The sequence below is a fragment of the Epargyreus clarus genome, unplaced genomic scaffold (assembly GCF_041222505.1).
Source record: "Epargyreus clarus isolate Ecla_fem2 unplaced genomic scaffold, WU_Ecla_fem_2.2 ptg000019l, whole genome shotgun sequence".
Lineage (NCBI taxonomy): Eukaryota > Metazoa > Arthropoda > Insecta > Lepidoptera > Hesperiidae > Epargyreus > Epargyreus clarus.
In genome coordinates, this window is record NW_027332227.1 from 4,873,145 (window position 1) to 4,896,966 (window position 23,822).

The 23,822-nt window shown below is 35.7% G+C and overlaps 1 protein-coding gene across 2 annotated transcripts in view; it reads right to left on the minus strand.

The window, feature by feature from the left end:
* Positions 1–508: 508 nt before the first annotated feature.
* LOC140750155 (uncharacterized) overlaps positions 509–23,822 on the minus strand; it is a 30,394-nt gene continuing 7,080 nt past the window's right edge. Inside the window, exons 1-5 of one of the 2 annotated variants that reach the window (XM_073083545.1) lie at positions 16,567–16,729; positions 2,413–2,645; positions 2,201–2,304; positions 2,005–2,120; positions 509–1,930 (exon numbers count right to left, since the gene is read on the minus strand). In XM_073083545.1, the coding sequence (XP_072939646.1) occupies positions 1,047–1,930; positions 2,005–2,120; positions 2,201–2,304; positions 2,413–2,643 (1,335 nt within the window). In that variant the 5' untranslated portion in view covers positions 2,644–2,645; positions 16,567–16,729 and the 3' untranslated portion in view covers positions 509–1,046. Of the gene's footprint in view, positions 1,931–2,004; positions 2,121–2,200; positions 2,305–2,412; positions 2,646–16,566; positions 16,730–23,822 lie in introns of those variants that run through there. The other variant, XM_073083543.1, reaches the window with a different exon arrangement.

Here is a 23,822-nt window from a genome sequence, read left to right on the forward strand (position 1 = left end):
AAAAGTTACACAAAATGGATTTAGTAATAGCCATTCATAAAACTAAGTGGAACTAGATTGACTTTGAATTGGAAAGGACTTGGTTGTCTATCAATCTGTTCTGAGCCAGCATAGAGGTTTATGACCTGATCCTTTTAAGAGGAGACCCGTGCTTTGTAGTCGGGCTGTAAAGGGTTGATAGGAACTTGATAATAGAATTGAAACGAATTTGATCTGCGTGGTATATAGATTGATGATAGTCCTACTAGTAAGTCGTATTTAGTTATCAATGTCAGATCTGGGTGTAGTTTTATGATTATTTTATTTTGTATATATTTTCGCGGCAAACGAGTGTGCAGTCTACCTAATGGTAAGTGGTAACTGTAGTACTGTATAGTATGTGTGTAACCAATTTTCTTTAAAACAACCTTTAAAAAGTATTAAGTAGTTATAATAGTGTGAAAACTTTCGTATATTTATGGAATGAGGGCCAACTTGAAATAAAATCACTAAAGAACATCGATAAAAACTTTATTGATAAAAGGTGGCTGAGCGTCACCTTCGTCTATTAAGCGTACGTTTCTCCCGACCTCTTCCATAATTCTGCTATATGATAAAGATAAATTGTGATAATGGTAACATTACAAGACACAGATCGTCCGACAAGACGGGGCAGGGGTGGATCGGGCACGCGGGGGGAGGCCGGACAGAGCCCGGCGTGGAAAACGCGCACCCATCGATCACAAATACGAGTATGCACTTATAATTTTCTATCTAACAATAAGTTATATTCTGATTACTATATTAAAAACTTTACAATGAAAATAGAATTTACTCTAAAAATAATTTTACAGGGCAGGCGTCGGTCGTGAGTCGACTCAGTACGACCGGCGCCTGCGCACAGCCTATCACATTGAAAGATTCATAAAGTAAGGTACACCGAGAGGACTCGGCGCCGGCGCGGTACGCCCGAGCGGCACCACGTACTACTCTTATTCGTCATTGAGAAGTAAATCTGTACATGACATCTAGTAATATATATAAGAGACTTAAATATAGCCTGGTATCTACACGAAGAGGTCTTTTAATGAAGAGCAAAGTGAAGCGTCGCAACCCTCTGTAGTTTCTTCTTCCTCAGGCCTGTTACCATACCAGCGTTCGTCGGTACGGCCCGGTGCGCGGCTCGTGCTTGGAATGTCTTTTGTTTTCGGTTTCGTCTCGCCTTCCACGGTTATGGATGTCTCTTTCACTGGAGCTAATCCAGATGTTGACGGTACGGGATCCACCGCACTGGTTCTTCGAAGGAAAACTTCAATGGCGCTACCGAGTGCACTTGCATCTACGACAGATCCCGATGGTTTATCCCAAACAACAGCGGCAACGTCTCCAGGCGCCTGTTTTGCATCAGGTGCAAAGGTTACTTTTGGCTTCTTCGCCTCGCTGTCTTTCTTTTTACTCGCTAGTGTCTGATGGCGTCGTGTGAACCAGGTGGTGCCGGACTCGGCTAGCTTTTCGCGCATTGTAGATGCATCAAAACTACTGGAACGCATATCTGCAAGTCGTCGAACGCGATCAGGATGCCCACAGCGATCGATTTCTGTAGCGGACGATGTAAGGTTGTTGAGCATAAGTCGGAGATCAGTATCAGTGCAAACAACACCGGCTCCGGTACGTGGCGGAATGGGTGGTGGAGGTGGCATCTCAGAAGCCCGACGACGAGCAGGAATAGGTGGCAACGGAGATCCAACAAAGTCGGAGTGTCTGCGACCACGATTGGTGTACCTGACGGAGCCACTTATTGGAGATCGTTCATCCAGTGGCTGGACTTCACACACTCGTTCATTGGATGTATTCCAAAGACGCATGCGCACTTTGCGAGCTTGGACGATGTCGTCCATGATATCAAGTTGCAGGTTGTGGCTGCTCCCAAGAGTGTCAGTGGCTGGGGGCCCTATAACAATTTCTTGCATTAATCAACAATTTAGAGATCTAAGCAAGTTTGACAATTGATTGTAAAACACGTACATTTTGTGGCACCAGAATCTCGGCGACGGCCGAGGGCAGGAAATGCAGCAATGGACTCACGGCGGCCTCGTCCAAAAAGAGCTTGAGGCACGCGCGATATGGTCACCACGGAATGTCTGCAACGATTTAATTTATTTAAATAACCCGAAATAATGGTCTTTAATTAGGCTTCATAAGTTATTATTGATTTTCTTACCTTCGACCACCTGGTTGTGGTGGAGCTTGGCTCAGAGTAGCTAAGAAGGCTGCTTCACGGGCCTCACGAGCAGCGCCTTCGCCTCTCTCGGAGAGTCTCCGGACCTAATTCAGAAAAGGAATCCATCAACATCAATCATTGACATTCTGATCTTAAGCACTCGAATACTCCTAAAGAGAAACTACCAGACAAGTGCCTGGTGCCTAACTAACCTGGCTAGCTGTAGGTCCAGTAGTGCATGATGGTGTTGGCAGAGAATGCTTGCGGGTCTCGCGCCACGGCGACAGATGGTATGGGTCTGGTGGTGACTCGGTGTCGACGGAGAGTCCGCGCGCTGGGGTGGAGGAGCGGTAGGAGCATTCGGCCTCTTCGGCACCACTCTCCTCAACCACGATTAGCGGTTCGCCGCCGCCGACGATAGCCATCGACCCACGCCGCATCATTGCTAAGGAAATTAACTCATCATCAACCCATTATTGTCACACCGCTGGGCACCGGTCTCTTCTCAGAATGAGAAGGATTAGGCCAAATTAACAATATTGAAAAAAATGACAAAGCTCTCGGTAAGAACACTTCCACTACACCTATAGAAAGCTTTCAAGTATGCGTGCACTACAGCTGTGTTTGGGTTTGAAGGATTTGCTTGAAGGGGTAGTAAATGAAATAACTCGTGTTGTATTTGTAAGGTTAAAGTAAATTAAAAACCCGGAAATAATTTAAATGAATTGTAAATATTGAAAAGGAAAGGAAAGTAAGCTAATATTAATGTTCTATATTTATAACCAAAGGGCGAATATTACCCTTTGAATGTACGAAAATAATAAAATCCGAGTATTACCTACCGACAATTTTAAGCTACGGTAAATTTTGTCAAGTCTGTAAAAGAACAAATTTATTCGTTGTTTTTATTATTGCTTATATTTTATTTTCCGTAATGGTACATTAAATATAAAGTCTTCTTAACAAATAAATATTCAAATATTTCTTAAGTAGGTACATAATTTTTATTTTTTATTTTCTCAATTAGAAATAAAATACTTAAGATGATTGAAACACTAACATAAATTCAATTAAATGCAAGCAAGTAAGTAGTTAATTTAATTTGTAATGAATTAGATACGAATTTTAAGTAAACTCAAAATAATGATTGTCTTAAACTGCAAACGTTAAAATATTATTATTTTTCACATACATTTAAAACTTCGCAAGAAACCAAGTTATTCTGTAAGTTAGTTCACTGTGTGTTAATCACGATTGCGTCAATGTAACCAATTTTCAGTAAACACAGTTTCAACAGGTCCGGCAGCTATGTGTCGCTATCAAGGCTGCCCTGGCACTGACCTATATACAGCCTCGCACCCTTGTATCTCTCTAACCTTCTGGGCTCTGTACAGTTGCAATTTATTGGTTAAATACAAGAAAAAGTATTTAAGTAGCTAGTGCAAGGTACCCTTGTATTAGGTACTTAAATACTTTCCTTGTAATACTTAAGTACCTTTCAAAATATTTTAAAAGTATGAGGAATTCAATTTTAAAATCTAAATTACTAATTCTGATAGTACAATGTATGTTTTTCCGTTCTCGTTTTATCGATGTAATTTAATGCGTTTCCTTTTCTATCCGACTGCGAATGGTAATGTTTTCAAATGTAACTGTATATACGTCACATCCTTTGGCACGCCCTACAGCCTTCGTGATTTTTAATCTATATTCATCATTTATTTTCACATACATTTATTACACTATGTGCTTATCACGATTGCGTTAATTTTAGCCACTTTTAGTAAATAGGAGTTTCAACAGGTCTGGCAGCTGTGTGCCGCTGTCAAGGATGCCCTGGCACTGACCTATTTACAAGAGCGAGGTCCGCCCTATATCGCTCTACCCTGTCTCTGTGCGGTTGCAATTTATTGGAATTACCTTGTACAGTGCATTATGTACTAAAATACTTTCCATTAAAAGTACTTAAGTACTTACATTCATTTTAAAGTATGCAGACAGAATTCTATTTTTAATGTTGAAAATTATCAATTCTGTTTGAGTTGTGTAATTTTCACAATCCATTCTTAATGTATCTTTTCAACTTTTGGATCGTTTCTGATTATTCTTTTTTGTAGAAAGGGAATTCTAAAGTCGTTCCATTTGTTGTTGATATTTTATGGATTCTTACTTTAAAATGTTTGAGTTTACGTACCGTCTTTTATTTATTTGATGATTATGGCACAGGACTGATGCTGCCCATCTATAATTCGGACGCTTCAGTTATATATGCTGCGGTGTAGTTGGTGGTGGTATGTATGGTGGTGTATATTTTTATATTTTTGCATCTGTACGCATCCTTTGTGGGAGGGAGGATGGTACATACTGCATGGTATAAAAAATATATACCATATTTGTAGCGGATTGTTGCGAAGTAGTTTTAATCTTATCTTAATACTCGTAGCATGGATTTCCGTAAAGTAACGCCTGATACAATTAACTATCCGGAGTAATATGTCACTAAGGATTTGTCTACATTCAAATACATGCTTTCCACCTTATAATTATTACCTTGCTACAGAATGGATACCATCAACATCTACCATACAAAAAATTATAGGACATCCACACACGAAGAAATATATTTCAGTATTTTTAAGATCACATGTCAAAAATGAATGAACGATTTCCGAAAATGCTGCGTAATGATACCCTGTCCCTACTATTTTTCATGGTTGAGTAAGCAGTTGCCAAAGAAGGCGAATAGCGACCCGGCATTTCGAGCAAAAATCCCAAATATGCAAAAGAACTAGAAAGCCTTATGCGGCACAATGTGAGCTCGTCCTTTTATAGCGAAACCATGTTTGGCTGGCAGGGATGGCTTATATTCCTATTTGACGTAAGAGTCTATTCAGAAATTCTGTACGTCGTGTCTATCTTGAAAATATTTTCAACGAGTCCTACCTTTTATTTAATTTAACTCTCTATTGACTTTGTATCTAAAAGAAATCGAAAAGAAATGGGCTATAAACTTAATAAATTACAAAATTAAATATTGATCACATTTATTTTACACGTAAGAATATAACATTTTTAGGTATTGTTTGTAGAGACATAGACAGATAGAAGACATTCCTTTATTTCAATCATATCTACTTAAATATACGTTTATATCTACTTAAATATCGTTTATATCCGTTTTAAGATGAAAATGGCTTAAGCGTAGACTTTAGACGGAAACTTTATGGACATCTCTCAAACATATAAGTTACCTCACGGTATTTCCTTTATCTTAAAGTTAATTAAGTTCTAATATACACGGAACTTTAGAAATAAGATACTTATCTGTGAAGTTGTCAAGTTATCAAGGAAACCAACATACCTGGAGATTTAATAAAAAATATTAAGGGTACCTGGTACCTGGTACCTGGGTATGTGAAGTCTATCAATACGCACTTGGCCAGCGCTTTGGACTATGGCCTAATCCTTCTCATTCCGAGAGGAAACCCGCGCCCAACAGCGGGACAGAAATGGGTTGACGACGACGTCTTATCTTGTAATGTCTTGAATATAAAGAAAAACCATTACCTACTTATCACAAAGTGAAACCTTTATACTTCAAAGAGTCTTTCATATTTCCTGAGTCTAATAGTCTCTATAATCTTTAAATCCTCTGGGATCCCGTAGTAAAATCTTAGAAAAGGAATTTCCTCTTTATATCTCAATAAAATCTTGCGATGTCTCATGATGGAAACATTTTTATTTTATGTTCAATTTTAAAAGGACGGAAATAGGTGGTGTTTATTTAATGGTCACTGACGCCATAAACATTTAACCAGTACTAATTCAATGTGGTGGACTACTGTCCAAGCCATTCTTATTCTTAGGGTAGACCGATAGACCGTTCCCAATAGTGGGAAAGTAGTGTTTTGACCATGATAATTATGAAATTTTTAAATAGCATTTAAGTAATCATTTCACGAGTTTTCAAAAGTAAGCGAATAGTCTAAGTCCATTCCCCCTTACCATGAGTTTTTACGTTTTGACAAATATGACTGTTTTGGTATTTCTTTACGTAGTGGCCCATACTATTTCCAAGTTCTGACATAATCCGCTAGGGGCGCTGATTGGAAATTGTATGGGCAAATACGTAAACAAATACCAAAACAGTCATATTTGTCAAAACGTAAAAACTCCTAAGACCATGCTAAGACCCTCTATGGTTTGGTTTCGAAAGCATCTGCATTGACTTACAAAAGCAGAGTTCGCCGTAGTTCATTCAGATCGTCGTTCTAATTTAAAGAGTGAGGTAAGGGAGAGACACTTATAGGTATGGGATGTTCAACCTTAATCCGCAGAGTAGCAGTGCATTTGGGGCTCACCTCAGGTAAGACTAATGTTTCTAATCCTACCCGGGGAGGATAAGAGTCTTACATCGCCTTAGGAATAGATGTCCACGCGCGACAGTAGCAACGTATAGTCCGCAACGTATATACAAATCTGCTAGTCCGCTCAGAATGTAGAAATTAATTGCGTCGCCACAGCAAATTGTATGACTTCACCTGCTCGGAACAACTTCAGAGCGCACTAGCAGTTTGGCGATAACTATAAAATCATGTGCTCGTTCGCTTTTTCGTTTTTTTTTTTGAATATTATAAAAATCTCTCATCTTTCTAGGGTTCCGTACCCAAAGGGTAAAAAGGAACTCTATTACTAAGCCTCCACTACCTGTCCGTCCGTCTGTTACAGGGCTCTATCTCTGGAACCTTCCTAGATTGAAATTTTCACAGAATATAATGGTGGCCGCTATAACAACAAATACTAAAACAAAAAAAACTTTAAAAAAATGAGGGTAGCCATACAAGAAACCGGTATTTTCCGGCGTATTTCGCTTTTATACGTATTTCAACCTTAATCCGCAGAGTAGCAGTGCATTTGGGGCTCACCTCAGGTAACTCTAATGTTTCTAATCCTACCCGGGGCGGATATGGGTCTTACATCGCCTTAAGAATAGATGTCCACGGGCGATAGGAGCCACGTACCATCACGTGCCCGTTCCTTATTTCGTTTATTTTTAAATATTATATCTCTCATCTTTCTAGGGATCCGTACCCAAAGGGTAAAAACGGAATACTAAGCGTCCACTGTCTGTCGGTCTGTCTATCACACACACAAGATTGAAATTTTCACAGAATATGTATAATGCTGGTCGCTATAACAACAAATACTAAAACAAAAAACAAAATAGAGTATACAAGAATACATACTTGAAGGCCATACAAGAAACCGCTATTTTCCGGCCTTTTTCGCTTTATCTATTGAACCGTAATATAAAGACAGTTCAAATTTTCACAATGAATTTACTTCTATGGCTGCTGTGATAAAAATGAAAATACGGAACCTTTCGAGTGGCCTTCATGTGGCCAAATTATATGAGCATGAATCTTACAACCTCAGTACATCATATGTCACCGACTGTTACGGTGATTTGGGACCCTCGTTACGTTATTACGCTCTATTGGAAGACGGCAATAAAGCTCTGACATGAAATTCTACTTCGAAACCATTCAAGTGAGTCATAAAAAGTGAAATGGAGCGCGCGAAACTTTTTATATTGCTGTAAAATATGTATTGACTTGAAGTATCAAGAGGTTAAGAAAATGGAAGCAAAGTAAAGTAAACTTAGAATTTTTTTTACATTTTAAGGAGTTCTCTATATTGCTGAATGATTTCAAATGTTCGGTTCAGTTAGCAAGTTCGTTGTAATGGTGATAAGCCAAGGTGCCAAGGTTATAAGCCAAGAGTCCTTTATACTATTTTCAAAGGTGTAAGAAGCCTACCAAGCCGCACTTGGTCAGCGTGGTGAATTATGTTTTTTTTTATATATTATAAGAGTAGCAGACGATCATGCAGTCCCCCTGATGGTATGTGGTGCTACATGGACATCGGTAACCAACCCCAGATAGAATTAGATTCCTACCTGAGGTCGGCCACAGATGCACCGCTACCCCTTAGGACTTAGCTGGAACGACTCGGCATAATATGTCTCCCGTGCCACACCTGTCTCTACCACCTTCAGTCCTTATGTCTTGAGCCCTTCTCATTATTAGACGAAACGCCCATCAGTGAGAAAATTGGATCAATATACTGACGTCAACGATGGCCTACTATTACGGATAATAATGACTTCACTCTATTTTAAACGAAGCCACTGTCAATATGCAATGTTTATCGGCCGCTGATGGCTGTTGATAAAACGTTATATATTTATGGCCCGACGGATTCTCGGTAAACCTCGATACCAAGAATTTGCTTCATTACGGCACGTTATAACCTATTCACATAGATTAGTAAAGATTACTCACTCCTAAGATGAAAATGTACCCAGTTTTGGGAATTGAAATAGTTGCGTAATAAAGTTTTGCCACATCACCTTGCTAAAATGTCCCTAAAATATTCGAAATAATTATTATTTTTTTACGTAAATTACGCAGTATTAGTTATTTATTCGTAATTTTTCTCTAAAAATGTTTTTATTTGTCAAGAATTCAAAAAAAGAACATACTAAAATAAGCCGTTTGTGGCTTCATTCAATTTCAAGGTGGCGAAGTATCTTTACTAATCTATGCCTACATACATAAGAATGTAATTTTTTCGTATCAAGTGTTTATCGTTACAAATTGTTATAATCGACTATTTTGACGGACACATGAGCTTTCGCTTTGTGTGATGCATTTACATTATATATCAATCATGTTATAGTTCTTCTATTTTATTAATATTGACTCTTCGGCTATTTCTCTGCAATTAGGGTCAATATTACACCCGCATAGCGTAACCAGATTTGCCATAATTGCTCGCTTTAGACCTACAAGGATGAGCATTAAGCCCATCATCATCATCATCATCATCAACCCATTACTGTCCCACAGCTGGGCACGGGTCTCCTCTCAGAATGAGAAGGACTAGGCCATAGTCCACCGCTCTGGCCAAGTGCGTATTGGTAGACTTCACATACCTTTGAGATTTATTTTATAAATCTCTCAGGTGTGCAGGTTTACTCACGATGTTTTCCTTCACAGTTTAAGCAAGTGATAATAAATTTCCACTAAGCCCATATATTGTGAAACTCACAATTCTACCAATAGATGTCTAAGATTTCTAGCTAATTTTGAAGGTAGTAAAATTCTTAGTGGTCTTCCGGAGTCAAACACCACCGCCTGATCTTTTCTGCTTTATAATAGCAGTGTTAGCGCTGCTGTTTTTTAGTTTGAACTGCGTGGTAACTGTTAAGGGAGATACACATATACGAAGCGTTTCAACTTAGTCCTCAGAGGCAGAAACGCGTTATATTACCCGCTGTCTAGCGTGGGTAGTGGCCTCTTATCAACATACCTTTACCCTAAGAAAAGTAAAATACATAGATTGATCACTCCTAACAAGAAAGTAAAACTAGTTTTGAGAATTGAAATTGTTGCGTAAATAAAGTGTTACCACGTCTCCCTTCTATAATGTCACTAAAATGTTTGTAATACTTATTTATTTATTACGTAATTTATGTAGTATTCGTTATTTATACGTAAATTTTCTCTAAAAATGTTTTTATTTGTCAAGAATTCAAACAACAAATGATAAAATCATCATTTTGTGGCTTCAATAAATTTCAAGGCGTTGAAGTATCTTTCCAGTTTACTTATCAATGCCTTAACCTTATATTATAGAAAATGATCGATATGGAAAATAAGCATGCAATACATATCTTATTCTCGTTGATTTATTCAAGCATAACCAAATAGGTATATGTAAATCCTAGACACGTGGTTTGATTTGATATTTTATTCAGTAAGTAATCTAATACATGGAGCTTTTACGCGGCGTCGTAACATAATGTCGGCTCAGTGCCACCTGAGGAAAGTCGCAAAGAACCTTCACTTCGGGATGAAAGGGATGATTTTATATTTTTGTGACAATTTTCTACACAATATTTAAAATATTAAGATTTGTTTTGTTTTTAAGTAACCCGGAGTATATTCTAATAAGTAAATTAAAAAAGTAAAGCATGGAATACTTTTAGCTAAGAATTTTTAATTAAAAATATGTTTTGATTCATAAATCGATACTCCTGATGGAACGGTCACCCTACATTATTTATCATTCAAGTACAACTATTGTACAAAAAGCTTAAGAAAACGGATTATTAGAACCTTTATGAAGTCATTTTCATTGCACGATAGATGTGATAAAGATGATACGACCGTACAATTATTGACACACTATTGAAAATAAGGGAGTTAATGCACTAGCAACAACTTTTATGACGACCGTCGTGGAATGTTGCCGCCTGTCGCCAGCTACCTTCAGTGACGGTCGACGACTGTCGCTGTCAATGACCGACTGCCGTCAGCGACTGTTGGCGAGGGCCGTGTATCACTGTCGCTCGTATGTAACTTCCCTAACCGGCTAATTAAGTAAAACATGTCGCACGAAGTTATTCCTATCTGTTTCGCCCCAGTTAGAGTTGTATTACACCGTGTTGAATTTGCCGTTCATGTACACAGTATCTTCGCAAAATCAATAAACTTCAGAGTATCTATTTGCGAATATCGGCAAGTTCTAAAAGTAAATATCTGAGAAATGAGTACATATCTATATAAAGCGTGCCCAGAATTCGGCAAGGAGTAAAGTTGGGCGAAGTTCGGCCCCTTTCGGGGATATCCGATACATCATTAAATTTTTTTATGTTCCCGTGGAAGTGTCACTTAAATGTAATGGAGTGTTACGAGATTTATGTTTTGAACACCTTGTTAGTGTGTGATAAAATATATGTGTGGCTATATCATTCTAGTAGATTCAGCCAATCTTTATCGTGTGGAAATATGCTCTACGCTTTTTTCAGCAGTGGATAGACATCGTACCAGCAAAGGGATAGTATAAGGTTTTTATCCATTCTATTATGTATTAGACATTAACCTGTATTAGACATATTATTACTAGCATACATTGTGTAAATATCTTTATGTTATGTTAAAAAAAGAATACTTTTTACTTTACGACATAAATAGAAACCGCTGCCATATATTTTTAAACGCCTCAAAAGTTCACAAAAAATACCTGATAACAATTTCAAAGATAAGCGAATGAAAAACTTTTATAACCGGTAGATGCTAGCGAAATATTGTAGATTGAAGTAACGGAACCACAAAAAGAGCAATAAATGTTACAAAGTTGAAAGGGAAAGAGTCGTAATAATGAAAAGAAAAATGGTGCCAGGGGACGTTAAATATCACTTTCCACTGAGCATCCTCTCAGTGAGGTAGGGTTGCCACCGATACGAGAAATATTAAAAATATGCCTCTATTACAAAGAAGGTTCTTCAGAGTATTATTTAAATAGTGATAATTATGAATATAAAAAAAAGATACCGGCCGAATTGATAACCACCTCCTTTTTGAAGTCGGATAAAAAACATGTAGGTATTAAAGCCGTAAATATATTTGTCTTTAACCTTATACCTCTTAAAGATAAAGATAGGTAAATTAAGCAATTAATGGATTGTGTACTTATTGACGCCAATTATCGCCTGTCAAAGATAGAAATTTGGCAGCAAAATATCAAATATCAAGCCGATCTTTGGTAGGAAAAACATTAGATAACGGGCTTTAGTGATCACATAACAGCCCTATTTACTGCCGTCCTAAATAATTACAGGTAATACTCTTGTACAAAAGTTTGCTCATTTTCTTATAATCGAAGCGAGGTTTCAGTCAAATTTATTTATGAGTATTTTCCGCTCGCTTTTTCCCTTATTATGTTTTAATTAACTCAGTCAATTGCGAAGCAAACCTTATATTTTTGAAAATTTACGTAAATAATAATTTAAATAATGTATTAAGTTTCATAATATACGCTTTGAACCTTTATCTACCTGTCAGGGGTTAATGTTCCTAAGATTGTAAAACAGGTGTTTTATTATGTCAAAACAAAAAGTTCAATGCAAATTTCAAAGTGCCTGCTTTTAAATTCGCGATTTTTTTTAATAAATTTTCATCCTTTATGGATCACCCCCCTCGGATGGAATATCAAAAAATCCTTCCTTGGCAGGTTTACGTCATAAAAGAAATCCACGGTCTAAATTTCATGTTTATAAGCTCACTAGTTCAGGCTCTATCTTTTTATTAATAGACATTTTCGAATGAATAAACATAATTATAATATGTCATTATAAATATAATTATAATTGTGTATAGAAGTTTGTGAAATGTATCTGTCGTCATACCTTTTAATTAATACCCGCAATTCCTAGTAATAATTAATAACCTGAAGTATTGTTATATCCACAATAAAGTGATCAATTCAACTTTAATTTACAACATGAAAGAGCAGTGTCGGACCATATTGTGAAGCCGTGAGATGCCGGCACTGTGACCCCTTTTGTGTGAAGTTAATTGCATTTGTGGACCACTCGGCACCATTCAGCGCCAGGTAAGCTGTGGAGTTGCCTGTCGTTTCGTATTAATATGCTTAACGGGTAAATAACCCTTTTAGCTATAAATTATGCTTGGATCAAAGTAAAATGATTCTGGTATGTATTTATTTCAAGATTCTTTTAGTCTAAAAAGTACCACCTAAAACTAGTCTAAATTATAAGTACCTATAGATTTTTTCTCTAGTACATTTCTTATTCCTAATATTGAACTATGTAATATACACAATGAAATATACATCAATTTATTTTTAACTATCTTTTAACTGTGACTTCATAGAGAACTAAGTTCTGGACGTTCAGACGTTCGCATACGTTCTAAATGGGTGTCTAAGTCAAAAGGAATGTATTGTTCTTTCTTAGGCGTAGCAATATTAGTTTAGGCTCTATGATGATACGTCAGTAAGTAAGTATTCTCTCGTACATTTTGTACATTTACAATATGAAAGAGCAGTGTCGGATCATATTGTAAAGCCGTGAGCTGCCGGCACTGTGACCCCTTTTGTGTGAAGTTAATTGCATTTGTGGACCACTCGGCACCATTCAGCGCCAGGTAAGCTGTGAAGTCGCCTGTCGTTTCGTATTAATTTGCTTAACGGGCACATAACCCTTTTGTTCGCTATATACTAGGTTTATGTTAAAGTCAACTATTCAGGTATACGTTTAATTCAGGAGAGTATGTATTTTAACTGTAACAACGAATTAATTTACCTATCTATAGTAAAAAGAAGTTTTTACTCAACTTCATTATTTCGTTAACGTATTCCTTAAAAAATAATATCATTTAATATCGGAAATCTTGGTGTACCCGGCATATATCATTTCGAATAAAGTCACTATTTTCATTTGCATTCAAAGCATGTACCTACGAAAAATTATACATCAATGAGTTGGGATTAATTTCTTTAAAATTTAGTTATAAGATTTGATTCTCACACATATATGAACTAACAATGCTAATAAAATAAAAAACTTGTAAAATTTATTACAACTAGTAATACTTTGTATCATCAGTCTATTCTTGTCCCATTGTTGGGAAATTATGTCCCAGAATGAGAAGGCTTAGGCCATAGTTTACAGTTTGGTGCGGATTCTTGGTACACTTTTAACAAAATTGTATGGAATTCTTAAACACTTAAATTAGATTTAGTTAAAATTATTCTTTTCGAAAAATAAGCTTTTGAAAACCGATTTTATTCTCGCTACTGCTGTATAAGTCGGTATTAAATCAATAAATTTAATAGCGTAAAAACGGCATGAAACAGATTGTTATTATATTTTACTTTCAGTTTCATCGACTTCTTTTTGTATATTTAGTTTGCTGTCGATATTCAATCCGTTTGGTCTAAATTGCTGGAAGAAAAAGTCATTAACTCAAATTGAGTATTTGGCGAAAAATAAACTGAAGGTTATCATTTATAAACGTCTGTTAAAAGTTACAGGTTTATAAACAATCGCTTTACATGCAACATTTTTAGCATTTAGCTTACTATTTAAATATTTTTTAAATTAGAAAGATGCGATGAAAGAGTTTTAAGAACGTCGCAAATATTCAATGTCATAAATACAGTAAGTAAATGTTACATAATATTTACTCATTATTATAATAAATAGTTGAGATTTCTATTATGATTGTGGTAGTATTTTGACCACTAGAAAAAATCTACAATTTTAAAATTTATAACACAACGATAACTTCATAGTAAGCAATTTATTAGTATAAACTTTTAAACCTTTTATAAACGCCTATCACCAACGAAACTGTACAACAAAACGAGAACATTAAAGATCATTCGTTTTAAGTATTCATAAACAAACGTTTGACGCCGAGCTGGTGTATGATGGACGAAGGTCTTAGAACAACCTCGAACGAGTTTGTAGAGCTAAACCCTACTACGTTATAAATTACCACGATAATCCGCTGAAGTAAATATGTTCATAGTGTAATATTATAGTTATTGCTAAAATACGCGCAAAGTAAAAATATTTTTAATAGTATCTCGAACTAGTTTGGTTTTGTTGCGTGTATGATTGAAATTTCATTTGTGGGAAATAAAACGATAAGGCCTCATTTATAGATACAGACTTCGAATGTGTCAGGCAAAATATTTTCTGTGCAAAATTTTGACAGGCATCCACGAATCAGTGTGGCTGCATTATGATAACTAAATTTAAATCCGTCAATAAATATTGTATAGGAATGTGTTTTTTATCCGCAACGGCACGTATCTGACACGCTCTGTGTCTGTAAATGTAAAATAACCCCAACTCACGATTACACGTGGCGAAACAAATGCACTTTTGGTGAAGACTATTTTAAAATTTTGTAACACAAATATAAATGTTTAGTGAGCAATTTAAAAACAGCGTAACCTTTTAAACCTTTTATAAACGCTCACCACTAACGAAACCAACAAATGTACAACAAAACAAGAACATTTAAGATCACTCGTTTTAAGTATTCATAAACAAACGTTTGGCACCGAGCTGATGTATGATGGATGAGGGTCTTAGAACAACCTCGAACGAGTTTGTAGAGCTAAACCCTACAACGTTACAAATTACCACGATAATCCGCTAAAGTAAATATGTTCATAGTGTAATATTGTTAGTGTATCACAAAGTTGTACTGAATTCAGTTTTCTATTTTAGTGTACGGATGCCGGAGAACGTAGCGATAGATCAAGAGTGTTAACTGTTGGCATTTTATTTTTATTAACCATCGGGGCATATAAAATTAAAGTTGTGTTATGATTTGATCATAGCTGTAAAGTCTGTTTATAAGTGGTTTATAAAATACAAGTAATCTGTAAAAATTATATCATTGTATCTATCCATTGTGGTGTTAATGGTGAAAACGGATTCTTGTCTGTCTTTTCTTGTTTTTGACTCTATTTAGGCACTGAAGGGTTTGGTACTGTATATAATTATAGTTTATATAAGTTTTTTATGATTATATGTTATAAATGGATGACACTAAACATGCCTTTCTATTACATGAGATATATTATTGAAAATAATCAAAAATATCAAAACATTTATTTGCTACAAATAGTATTCTGCGGAAAGTAATTATATTTCTGCTAACAAATATCTAGTAGTGCTCTTATAGTAGCAGACATGTTCCACCTAGTTTTATAAAAAGTTGCGTAAAAGTTTAAACATGTAGCTGTTTCATCGTGCGTTTATATTTAAACTTAACAAATATCTAGTAGTGCTCTTATAGTAGCAGACATGTTCCACCTAGTTTTATAAAAAGTTGCGTAAAAGTTTAAACATGCAGCTGTTTCATCGTGCGTTTATATTTAAACTTAACAAATATCTAGTAGTGCTCTTATAGTAGCAGACATGTTCCACCTAGTTTTATAAAAAGTTGCGTAAAAGTTTAAACATGTAGCTGTTTCATCGTGCGTTTATATTTAAACTTGCCGTACAATATGGGCACGATAACAGCCCGGCTGATAACTGACAGTTTATTTCCGCTGCGCCGTTCGCTCCACCGTGATTGACCGTCAAAACTAATTTCGTAGCGATGATTGCAAAATCATCGCTACGAAATTAGTTTTCGAGCTACATTTGCAGTGTTATTGCTGAAATACGCGTTAAATAAATATCTCAATATCTCTAACTAATTTGAGATTAGTAGCGTGTATAATTGAAATTACAATTGTGGAAAATGAAACGATACGGCCGTATTATATCTGCAGACTTTGAATGTGTCGGATAAAACAATATTTCTTTCATGTAATATTTTCCCGTGTCTAGGTGTCTCTGTTATGATAAACGTAAATTACGTATTTGTACACGTGCAGTCTCGTTTGACACATTCTATGTCTATTAATGTACATAAATTAACCCAAAGTCTCGATTACACTTAAAATAAAACTTATTTTATAAAACTTACTTGAAATCGATGTATGAATACACTATTTTATTGTGACAATTTAACACACAAAAATCACACACTTGAATTGCTCGTTTCAAGCTTTCAGGTTTTAGTTCACTCGATAACTGATACCTCGTTAGCGCTTCTCCGAACATTGCGCAGTAATTGACCAATAATAGCAATCAGCGCTAATTTATGCATCAATCGCCGAAATAGAGAGAGAGATGGGAGGACAATTGAGTTAGTCATCACTTGGTTTGTTTATAAAGATAGTAATCATGCTAACTATGCTTAAATAAAAGACATAATTTATATTATATCTTTAATTGTAAATATTTTATTTTTTTCGAGTTAAAGAAAACACTCTATCGCTTGGCTTCGAATAAAAGCGTGCGAACAGTCTCGGTGATAACTGACGGTTATTTCCGCAGATTCGCTGTTATTGTCTATTGAAATCATGGGTACATTTTGTACTTTTTAAAAACGGCGGTAAAGGAAATAATTGTACACAATGTCATTCATAATTCGTGTATATGATGATCCATATCCTAGTAGCACTGCAGTTAAATTTGACGATGCGAAATATTGTTTAATAAGCAAACGTGTATATTAACAATGCAGTAGATATTGCACGAGAACGCGAATGGTCGTTGTTGACTGACAGCTTATTTCCGTACGGCGTACGGCGTCCGTCGGGTTCTCGTGACCATTACTTATAAATACAAGTACGGCACTTGTCTTAACAAATATATTTTAAAGAGTCAGATAGCACTTTAATGTGGTTAAAATTATTTATACCCGTTATCCTTATTTATGGTTATTTATTTACATAAGGTGAAAGAATAACTGGTTCGAGCAAGGTACTAATGTCACATTTATTTCTAGTGTAAAGCAGTTTTGCGTTTTGGTGGAGGTCTGTGAGTGACAGTTGACTTATATGAGGTGAACACCTCAGGCCTCAGAAATGGCAACCCCTATTTTATATGGAGTTGAATCACATAAATTAAATAGGTAAACTTTATTACAACCTACTAATAATAGTTTATTTGTTATAAATTATATCTATTACTAACATACACATGTGGCGAATCTCAGGTAAGTATATGTAATCCTATCCTAACTTACCTTCAGGTGGACTGCATGCTCGTCTAATAGTTCGATATTATAAGAAAAGAGTATTTCAATATTGCCTCTACATATTATTATATCAAATCAAAATATAATACTCTTCTAACACTATCTATTCATATAACTCACCCACGGTTAAAAATGCACCACAGTTTACACAAAGTTATCCGTAAAAAGAATAATTTATTGGAGGCGTCGACAGAGAGAAACACTATAATAAATAATTTATGTTTGAGCATAGTAGCATAATGCTACAGTGTTGATTTAATGTAAAAGAGATGTTATTGTAAAATTTCTTTTAGTAAATAGTTGAAAGGTATATTACTATTTGTATGAGAAATAAGTAAATGGAGTTTGCACCTTTGATAAGTAAGATATAAAGATACTTCACCGCCTTGAAATTGAGTGAAGCCGCAAAAGGATGATTTCATCATTTATTTTAAGAATTCTAGACAAATAAAAATCATTTTTAGAGAAAATTTGCGTATAAATAACTATTACTGCGTATTTTACCTAATAAATAAATAAGTGTTTGAAACATTTTAGGGATATTGTAGAACGGAGACGTGGCAACACTTTATTTACGCAACAATTTCAATTCTCAAAACTGGTTACACTTGTTAGGAGTGATCAATCTATGTATTTTACGTATCCAAGATTTGCACCTGAAGTACCATTTTGCATTTCATTTTTGTAGAGCTGAAATTCATCTTACTGTCGAGATTAAATTGGTTTAAAATTTGCGAAAGAATTTCGGCATTCGCTTTAATTATTCCGTTAGGAATATTTTGCTACTTGGTATAGATTTAAATATTTTAAAATCAACTGTAATTTTTAGTTCTGCTCGTACAGATTACATATATTTAAAATGAGATATATTTATTTATTATTATTTATTTATTTATATATTCCATGATTTCTATAATCATAGATAATGGGCAAACATTTATCCTGAACACATTAATTGCAAGGATCCTAAATAGATAAATGTCATATTCTGTAACGTCCAAGGTTTATGCTATTTTAAGAAAAACCTAGACAATTAATAGAATAGAAATAAAAATAATAAGTACTCAAGTTTTATTAAATGTTCAGCTTTATTATTTTCAACGGATTGCAAAAAGGAGAAGGTATTTTAATATGACTGTATTTTTACAGCAACATTTACCTGTGCTATCGATGCACCGTAGAAACCATGAAGGTGGTAGAAACGTTTGTGGTTCGAATCCGGCGGCACCACCGCAACACCTATTTCTACCTAATAACAGCAGTGTTAAGCGCTGCTGTGTTCCGGTTCGAAGGGTGTGGTAAGGGAGACATACTTTTCCAAGGCGTTCCAGCTTAGTGCTTAGGGGTAGCGGCGCATCTGTGGCCGACCTCAGGTAGGAATAATTGATCCTATGTGGATTTGATTACTGGGTGTATTGCACGCTCGTCTGCTACTCCTATATTACAAAATCACAAGGTGCCTTAAAATAGTTTGAGACCAATAATTATTTGTTAAGATATCCTGTTTAGCTCTAAAATAGTTTCACATTATTTACTACGATCCCCTTTTTGAAGTTATTGTGATAATATTTACGCTCAGCGCAGTAGAAGACAAAGGCATGCGTTCAATGTACAGTCAGCTTCAAAAGTAGATGAACAGATTCATGTTTAAAAATACCTATACACCCAAGTTTTCATAAATAGCTAAATAACCCTAGCATCATAATTAGATGAACACTGACACGTCAAAAGTGAGCTGAACACCTTAAAATGGCTAACGTCACTAATATGATATGACATTGTTCAGTTACTTTTGACACTGTAGTGTTCATATACATTTGAAACTTTACAATGTTCATGTAATTATGGTGCTATTTGCGTCCAGCTACTTTTGAATGTATGTGCGTATAGGGATTTTTGAAACCTTAATATGTTCATCTGCTTCTGAAACTGACTGTACATGTTACAGAATTTCTCAAAAGTCATAAACTACTGTTTGTTGTCTGTAAAATAACAAGAACCTGCTTACTTTAGGTTATTCTATTTGAATGTAGATCTTTAGGTCTGCACGTCTGTTGCGTAAGAGACACTTACGCCAGACGTAGACGAACAGACTGTCTGGGGTTGATTATGATTTTAAATGTTCGGGTGACAGTGCTCACTTAACATTAACTGTACCCTTACCAGGAGTTTTTACGTTTTGACAAATATGACTGTTTTGGTATTTGTTTACGTATTTGCCCATATAATTTCCAATCAGCGCCCCTAGCAAATTGTGTCAGAACTTGGAAATAGTCAATACGTAAACAAATACCAAAACAGTCATATTTGTAAAACGTAAAAACTCCTGGTAAGGGTACTGTACTGCAAGCTCGTTTGCTATATACTAAAATACTCCTAGTGGACAATTTTGAAATAGAAAATAGGTCAGTCCATTTTCAGTATTAGAATCACATTATTAGTGATAAAATACTGCATTTTCACTTAACTAATGAATAACTGCTCAAACCGTTTTCTGTGTTAGAAACACGTATGATAAAATGTTAGTAGACACCTTTCCAATTAATTGCTGTCTATTATATATCCAGTGGTGTAACGGTAATGATAAATAATTATCGTTTAAAAACTAAAAACCACGCTAAAATCGCACAAGGTTAATCGTCTATCCTGATTCTTGATGCTCCTGAAGGAGAATGGGGTAAAATTATTAAGATCGTGTATTGTCATCAGTTCTTGATAGTTGTTCAATTTTAAATTAATCGGACCGTTTAATGTGGGTAAAAATTGAGTTCAAAGATTCCGTTACATACATGCAGTACCCTTACCAGGAGTTTTTACGTTTCGACAAATATGACTGTTTTGGTATTTGTTTACGTATGAGTTATATAATGCGTCGGGATGCAGCAGCCAGGATACAGAAAGACCGAATTACTTATATAAACGTATTTAATCAAAACAGAATGTTACATGTTTTGGATTAAATCTAACCTAAATTAAAACTAACTATCCTAAGTGACTTGCTGGGGCAATGTTAGCGCCCAGAGTGATTCCCACGTTCGGGACTATGAGGTGGCAACGTAGGTGCGTAGTCAGCGTTCCCACGGCACGGCGGCGGTGAGGAATCGGATTTCTTCCTGATAAATTTAGTTAAGGTGAATGCCTATTGTTGGTTAAGGCCAATATATAACATATGGGCCAATACGATTTCATAGTTCTGACACAATCCGCTAGGGGCGCTGATTGGAATTCGTATGGGCAAATACGTAAACAAATACCAAAACAGTCATATTTGTCGAAACGTAAAAACTCCTGGTAAGGGTACAGGTCAAGCTAATAAAAGCGTGGTAAGAATCTGCTTGTGGCCACTTTTCCATGAAATGTCTACTGGAAGCATTATATAAAAATAACTCACAACCGTAAAAAACTGGGGGTTAAAAAAACTTTCATCGATGAAAAAAGAAAATAAGTTATAGTGCGCTATTAAAACTCCTTACTCGTGCTGTTTTTCAACACTGGAAAATATATTGTTTGAGAATATAGGCACAGTGTTTTTTTACGCTATACGGTTATATACGGTGCTATTTTTCAAGGCTGGTTTTTTTATAATATAGGAGTAGCAGACGAGCAAACAATCCAACTTGTAAGTGGCTACTGTCGCTCATGGACACCTGTTATCAACCCCAGAGAGGATGAGACATTCCTACCTGAGGTCGCCACAGATGCGCCGCTACCCCTGAGGACTAAGCTGGAATGACTCGGAAAAGTATGTCTCCCATGTCACACCCTTTAAACCAGAACACAGCAGCGTTTAACACTGCTGTAATGAGGCAGAAATAGACGTGGAGGTGGTGCCGCCGGAGTCGAACCACAGAGGTTCAAATATAGTGGTAAATATAGCGTTTACACATATGAGACTGCTGGAACCAGATTGGCCTAACTGCATTTCAATGATTTTTGACCCATCTGTATTTTTGTAAAAAAGTTGTTTAGTCCGCTCTGAATATAGAAATGAATCGCGTCGCCATAGTAAATTGTATGACTACACCTCCTCGCAACACTTTCAGAGCGGACTATACACTTACTTTCCATATTGTAAATCCTGTTTTTGTAGTTAGTCTACTCTGGTTCTAACAGCCTCATATAGCACATTGTTTTTCTATGTTATACGCTTGGAAGTAGTGTTGGTTAATGTTATATTCCCGCATAGTTAAGCAGACACCACGTGCTGTTAATACGATTATATTATCTCACGCTAGACGCATGTGTGCGTAAACAAACCGAGACTGTAATAATATGGATATTATTACAGTCAAGGAGTACCTAAAGTAGTAGAGGTACCTAAGTAAGTACCGGGTAAGAAGTCTATTACGAACCTACCGCTGTCTGTCTGTTCTTGAACCGTATAGACAGATACTTCAAATTACAGAGTATGTATAACGGTGGCTGTTATAAAAAATACAAAAATGAAAAGCTTGGAAATAAATGGGGGTCGCGGAAAAAAGAAACCACCATTTTTCTGCGTTTTTCGCTTTGTCTATGGAATCGTAATAGGTTTAAATTTTCGAAATGTAAATGTATTTTATACTTGCTCAGATTTATTTCATTAATCATAAAATCAATCAAGTTAAGCTGGTTTCAAATATTTTTATTGTGAATCAATATTTATTTATAATTAACGTTTTTAAAAAAACGATGAAAATATAATGTATCGCTATCCACATCGCACATTAAATATTTTATTACAAATAATATATGAAATTAATAAGCATGTAATCATCGTCTCACATCTCTATCAGACGTTCCGAGTTTCGGACACCTACCGTTACCGTTTCTTACTTACCTAAATTTCGAAAACATGCATCTATTAAATGTAAGGAATGCATTGGAAACTACTCGTATCACTCTTTGAACATCATCATTTGATCATTTATTCCCACGAGAGAAGAGCGCGCATCGTAACATATGTCTATATATATCTAAACGACAACAAATGTAAATTTGCTTTAGCTTGAAAAAGAACCTGACATTCCAGTACATTTGATATTCGCTATGTAAGGAAAGGATATTCGTTGCCGTCGAAGGTAATCTAATATATCAATAGGTATTCTCTCTGTATATTTCAGACTGTTATTGTGAAACTAGTATGTCGCTATACTAGGTGGGTAGCATTATTTACGAATGCAAATGTTAGATTCCAACACACGTGAATAAGAGTTAAATTCTTATACAAAATTCTTGATCTTCTAAAGTAAACATCTATCTATATATCTTGATCTTCTAAAATAACAACAAATTCTGTCAACGATTTTATTTTCAATACATTTCAATAGAAAGTGAAAGAGCAAAGTTAAATACGAACAAGGGAAGGAAATAAAAGTGAAACATTAAATAAAATTTTAATTCAATACCCCTAATAGATAGATACTTAATTATGTATCCAAGAGACAATAAGGGTATGTTGGTTACGTGATCCAAATTCTATAGTCTCAGTTCCAATAAACTAGAAGCGGTTTAGTGATATATTTCTACCTAATAACAGCAGTGTTAGGCGCTGCTGTGTTCCGGTTTGAAGGGTGTGGTAAGGGAGACAGACTTTTCCGAGGCGTTCCAGCTTAATCCTCAGGGGTAGCGGCGCATCTGTGGCCGACCTCAGGTAGGAATATCTAATCCTATCTGGGGTTGATTACAGATGTCCATGGGTGGCAGTAGCCACTTACCACTGGACTGCATGCTCGTCTGCTACTCTTATATTATAGATATAGCAGCAGCGAAAACCGCTTAGTTTTATAGAGCACACTGCATAGATTTGCTCTTTACAATAGCGAATATCGCGATACACGAGCCGTTAGCACAGCAATATCGTTTCACGTGACAAATATCTGTTATAAATGTCGCGACAAATACTTTGTAACATTTCTATAGTAACGTTTCATAACTGGAAGTAGCGGAGTACGGGCGCTCTGATGCGGCACTAACACGCTGAACTAAAATGGCTGCATAAAGCATCGTCGTTTATTTTTGGATCCACTTTTACATCAAAGTTAGTTTAAAATGCCGATGCTAATATGGGATTCGTAAAGAATTTGTGTCAGCATTTCACACTGAATAGTTGATACATTTTTGAACTGTTCCGGTTTTTGAATCGTTCGCCAAACGTT